Source organism: Onychomys torridus, chromosome 7 (genome assembly GCF_903995425.1).
Source record: "Onychomys torridus chromosome 7, mOncTor1.1, whole genome shotgun sequence".
Classification (NCBI taxonomy): domain Eukaryota; kingdom Metazoa; phylum Chordata; class Mammalia; order Rodentia; family Cricetidae; genus Onychomys; species Onychomys torridus.
In genome coordinates, this window is record NC_050449.1 from 66,613,794 (window position 1) to 66,619,496 (window position 5,703).

Genomic DNA, 5,703 nt, shown 5'->3' on the forward strand with positions numbered 1-5,703 from the left:
CCCAAGCGCCACTACAGCCGGAAATGTGGCCGGAAGTGGCCGAGTCTCGAAGCGGTGCAGGATTGCACCTACCTGACTGTGGAGTTCAGTCTTGGAAAAGACAAAAGCCAAGACTGGAGGCCTTCGTGCTCCCGGCACCTGGCCAGCGCCCGCCGAGGAGCGCGTGGAGGTAACGGAGCGGAGCGAGAAAGGTGGAGTGCCGAGAACCAGGGGTCCACGGCGCGCACCCCGCATGCCGCGTCCTCGCGTGGGAGCAGTTCCATCAAGGCTCTTACAGTGACAGCAGACAGAAAGTTATACGTCAGTGGATTTTTTTAATTAAAGGAAGGGTTTTTTTTGTTTTGTTTTGTTTTAAAGATTTATTTACTATATATACACTGTTCTGCCTACATGTATGTCTGCACACCAGAAGAGGGCGCCAGATCTCATTACAGATGGTTGTGAGCCACCATGTGGGTGCTGGGAATTGAACTCAGGACCTCTGGAAGAGCTGCCAGTGCTCTTAACTTCTGAGCCCCATGTCAGTGAATTTTTTATTATTAAATCTGTTTTTCGGATTGGAGATTTAGCTCAGTGGTAGAGCGCTTGCCTAGCAAGCACAAGGCACTGGGCTCGGTCCTCAGCTCCAGAAAAAAAAAATCTGTTTTTCACCACCCCAGAGGATTCCTCTATTCCAAACTATCTGCTTTCTCACCAGTTTATTTAATTTTTTTTTCTTGCGTTGATGTCGATAGGTAGATTAGTCTGGCCTTGAACTCAAAAAAGATTCTCCCATCTCTGCCTCACCAGTGCTGGGATTTTTTTTTTTAGCTGAGGATCGAACCCAGGGCCTTGCGCTTGTTAGGTGCGTGCACTATTTGCCTCGTCTTTTTTATCTATCTTTGTGACAGGGCCTCCCTGTATAGCCCTGCCTGGCCTGGAACTCGCTATGTAGATTAGGCTGGCCTCAAACTCAGTTTGTCTCCGCCTCATGAGTATTGGGATCAAAGGAGTGTGCCTCCATGCCCAGCAATCAGAGCATTAAAAGAGAAAAAAATAGTTAGTGGGGGCTCAGTGGTTAAAAGCACTGACTACTCTTGCAGAATTCCCAGTACCCACACACCGACTCGGTGCCTCCGAGGGCACCAGGCATGCATGCCCCTGCAGATACGGACATGAAGACAAACACAGAAACTAAAAATAAGTAAATCTTTTAAAAATTCGGTGGTAGAAACATCAAGTAGAAACATCTGGATTTGTAGCCTTTGGGTTGGTGGAAGGGAGGGGCTTCCACCTGATAATTATAAAGATGTTTGGTCACATGGAGATGACTAAAAAATGACTATGTAGGGGTAAAAAAGAGAGCACAAGGTCATTTGGCTTGGGGCCTGCAACATCCTGGCCCTGCGTAGTCACTGAAGTTCTAATCAGTCGGCTTGTCTTCTAGAGTGTTTAACAGAAGTGCTGTGTTTTTGTCCTGGAAACTTCATGAAACCCAAGGTTCAGTGACCATCTTTAAAGAAGGATGGAGAGGGAGGGTATACTGACTCTTTTGTTTTGTTTTTTGAGACAGGGTTTCTCTGTGTAGTTTTGGTGCCTGTCCTGAAACTCACTCTGTAGCCCAGGCTGGCCTGGAACTCACAGAGATCCACCTGGCTCTGCCTCCCGAGTGCTGGGATTAAAGGCATGTGCACCACTTCCCGGCTCAAAAGACTCATATTTAACAACAACAACAAAACTAGTGCATGAGAAACAGTTTCAAATGGCCTCTGGCTTTTGTTCCTTTTTTGTTTTTAAACTCTTTGCCATTGCAAAGCAAGATTGGTAAAATTATTATTTGTGTGGTCAGCTGTATAATTTAGGAAAAAACTCGCCTTCCTGTCCCTGGTGAGCTTAAATTACATTTGAGAGCTGTTATAGGACAGTCAACTGCTGCTGATTTTTGTGACCTGGGGCCTGGATTAAGACTCCACACTACAGTCCAGAAAGAGCGAGGCTCCTTCACTCTGCTTGTCTCATTCACTAACATCTTACCCAGATGCTGAGGTGATTGACAAGCAGCACTGTTTTCTAGAAGGAGCTGTGTCCATTTGTGAGTTTCCGTTATTTTCGGTTGTTGGAACTGGAAGCAAAATCTTCATTCTGCTTTTCTCAAAAAAGGCACACAATGGTTTGCATTTGATGTCTCCTAAAATATCAAAAGGAACTCAGCCAACTTTTGTTGTTTTGTTTTGTATTGCTTTGCTCTTTTGAGATAGGGTCTTACTATGTAGCCTTGGCTGGCTTGGAACTCACTATGTAAACCAGACTGGCCTCAGACTCACAGAGCTGTGTTGTGCCTCCCCATCCCCCACACAGTGCTGGGATTAAAGGCACGCACGCCACTCCTGGCTCAATAAAGTTTTATAGCCTCTTAAGATTGTTTTTTGTCATAAAACTTGCTAAAAATTACGACTTGTGCAGAAGGAATGATGGGAAGTCATCTGTCGCCTCCCTTTTTATTCCTTAGAGAAGATTTAACTGAGACAGTCACAGCTGACTTCCCTTCAGGTATCTTTTGGAGTCAGAAGTTTGTGTAACTTGAAAGGTGGCTGCCATCCCTTCCCATCCTTTTGCTGTTTTAAATGCTACCAGTTTAAACACCGAGGACACCAGCATGGCTGTTAGTGGCATATGCCTGTCATCCTGGCCCTTAAGAGGTGAAGGCAGAATTGTAATCTCAGAGCAGTCTGCCCAGCTCAGAGAACCAGCAAAAACAGGCAATAAAAAGACAGAAAATAACTCAATGGGACCATTCTGTAATAGAAGAGTCTTTAGCTGTCTCAAACCACTGACCTCCATTCCCGATAGGTTCCTTTTTAAGGTTTTTGTTGATTTGTTTTACTTTTTGTTTGTTGGAGACCTGTTATGGAATCCAGACTGGCCTCACACTGGCAATGTAGCCAAAGGGTGACCTTGAGCTCCCTAAGCTCTTGGCTGAACCTGAGTACTGGGAATATGGGCATGTGCTACTGAGGACCAAACCCAGGGCCTTGCGCTTGCTAGGCAAGCGCTCTACCACTGAGCTAAATACCCAACCCCGGAAATACAAATTTTAATATAAAATATGATTTTTAACTATTGGCCACTAAACTGAAATCTTAGAAAATATTCCATAGTAAGTCTATATGCTATCCTGCAAACCTCTATGTATTTGTATTTATTAGTGTTTTTCTTTTTTTTTTTTTTTTATAATTTTTAAAAATTTATTACACGTACAGTGTTCTGTTTGCATGTGTCCCTGCAGGCCAGAAGAGGGCTCCAGATCTCGTTACAGATGGTTGTGAGCCACCATGTGGGTGCTGGGAATTGAACTCAGGACCTCTGGAAGAACAGTCTTAACCTCTGAGCCATCTCTCCAGCCCTGTTTGTTTTTCAAGACAGGGTTTCTCTGTGTAGCACTGGCTGTCTAGAAACTTGCCCTGAAGACCAGGCTGGCCTAGAACTCAGAGAACCATGCCTCTGTCCCCCAAGTGCTGGGATTTAGTTTGTGATTTTTTTGTTTTTTGAGACAGGGTTTCTCTGGGTAGTTTTAGAGCCTGGAACTCTCTCTGTACACCAGACTGGCTTCAGACTCACAGAGATCCACCTGCCTCTGCCTCCCGAGTGCTGGGATTAAAGGTGTGCGCCACCACTGCCTGGCTAGTTTGGTTCTTAAATATTACAAAAACATTCACACCAGAGCAAAACAGTAAAAATTTTATTTATTTGTTTGTTTGTTTGTTTGTTTGTTTATTTAGTTTTTTGAGACAAGGTTTCTCTGAAGCTTTGGAGGTTGTCTTGGTACTCATTTAGTAGCCCAGGCTGGCCTCGAACTCACAGAGATCCCCCTGGCTCTGCCTCCCAAGTGCTGGGATTAAAGGCGGATGCCACCACTGCCCGGCCCATAATAAATCTTTTAAAGGGCCCTTGTGGGGCTGGAGACGTGGCCTGGGGGTTAAGAGTGAGCACTGCTCTTCCAGAGGATGGCAGTTCAGTTCCCAGTACCTGTGTTGGACAGCTTACAACTGCCTGTCACTTCTTCCCCAGGGACTCTGACGCTTTCTGGCCTCCCAAGCATCTGCACTCCGGTGCACACCCCTCCCCATGCCCCGTCATTTAGAATAAAATCTGCTTTAAAGGCTCCTGTACTAAGTGGTCCCTTTTTGTCCCCTTCTTTGGGAACAGGTCTGAAGAGGCTGCTGTCCGTGGAGCAGAGCCTCCCTGAGATCGGTCACTGCGTGCTACGGCAATGCTCCGGAGAATGACTTTCCCACAACTGGTTTTCGCTGCCTTCCTTGGTGTTGCTGGAGGACTGTATATTTATCAGCCGATATTTGAACAGTATTCCAGAGAGCAGAAGGAATTAAGAGAAAAGGTGAAATTGTTGCAAGAATCAGAAGAAAAGAGGACCTAATCCTGCATGAAGTGAAGTTGTAGGCATTGCTTACCATTTTATTGAAATTACACATGGATTATTAATCTAGTAAAAACTTAGGTACATTTTAAATAAATAAATCATGGGTAAAGGATTTATGTTCTTATTTACTTATTTATTTATTATTTTTGGTTTTGCTTTTTGAGTCAGGGTTTCTCTGTGTAGCCCTGGCTGTCCTGGAACTTGCTCTGTAGACCAGGCTGGCCTCGAACTCGGAGATTCACTTGCTTCTGCCTGCTGAGTGCTGGCACTAAAGGTGTGCGACACCACCAACAGATGATTTAAGTTATTTATAACATTAGTTCTTTGTTGGTTTGTCTCAGGGCAAGAGCTCATGTTGTAGCACAGGCTGGCCTCAAGCTCTAAGCAGTCCAGCCTCAGCGTTCCACATGCTTAGATTATAGGGATGTTGGCATTTGTTTTTTAGGCAGGATCTGTCTGTGTAGCTCAGGCTGGCCTCAAACATGCAGTCCTGCCGCCGGTGCTGGTATTACAAAGTGTCCCCACATGTAACTAAAATAAGACGCTTCATTTGAAAATGTATTTCTTCTCAGTTCTACATAATTATGTGTGCTTCATGTGGGTTATGCACACAGCAGTACAAGTGCCTCTGGAGGCCAAGGTAGTTAAATACCCTAGAGCTGCAGTTACAGAGGCTTGTGAGCTGCCAGGGGGTCCTGGATTGAACCCAGGCCCTCTGGAAAAGCAGATGTACTCTTCAGTGCTGGGTCATCTCTCCAGCCCCACGCTATTCCACTTGCATGTTCTCTTATTGCTACTTTCTGTCTTAACGGGACAGGGCAGCAGTTTCCAAGTGCATAATTAATTTAGTCACTATGCTTAATAGTTTGGTGTGTGCTTTTAAGATTCCCCTTTTCTGGGCTGGAGAGATGGCTCAGCAGTTAAGAGCACTGGCTGCTCTTTCAGAGGTCCTGAGTTCAAGTCCCAGCACCCAGTTGATGGCTCACTGTAGTCCAATGGGATCCGATGCCCTCTTCTGGTGTGCAGACAAAACATTCATTTACACGAATCTGTTTTAAAATCCCCTTTCTCTTGTACAATACAACCACACAAATGTGAGGGTTCTGTCTGTTAGAGCTTTCCAGTTTGGGAGACTGAACCCAGGGCTTCCTGATGCTAAGTTCTACCACTGACCTAAACATCCCAGTTAGAGACGGTTGTGAGCTGCCATGTGGGTGCTGGCCCCTAAACCTCTATCCTCAGAAAGAGTAGCAAGTGCTGTTAACCACTTTCCAGCTCCGCTTTTT

General features: G+C 45.4%; 2 protein-coding genes across 2 annotated transcripts in view; both read left to right on the top strand.

The window, feature by feature from the left end:
- Nucleotides 1-4,285, top strand: part of Ccpg1 (cell cycle progression 1) — a 58,834-nt gene extending 54,549 nt beyond the window's left edge. Inside the window, exon 10 of the mRNA XM_036192639.1 lies at nucleotides 4,186-4,285. Within this exon, the coding sequence (XP_036048532.1) occupies nucleotides 4,186-4,265 (80 nt within the window). The 3' untranslated portion in view covers nucleotides 4,266-4,285. The remainder of the gene's footprint in view (nucleotides 1-4,185) is intronic.
- Pigbos1 (PIGB opposite strand 1) lies at nucleotides 4,244-4,529 on the top strand. The gene has a single exon (XM_036192643.1). The coding sequence runs from the start codon at nucleotides 4,250-4,252 to the stop codon at nucleotides 4,412-4,414; it is 165 nt and encodes a 54-aa protein (XP_036048536.1). The 5' UTR covers nucleotides 4,244-4,249; the 3' UTR covers nucleotides 4,415-4,529.
- Nucleotides 4,530-5,703: the final 1,174 nt, after the last annotated feature.

Excerpts from the sequence above, each read along its gene's own strand:
- Pigbos1 (XM_036192643.1), top strand. The coding sequence starts at position 4,250 with ATGCTCCGGAGAATGACTTTCCCACAACTGGTTTTCGCTGCCTTCCTT.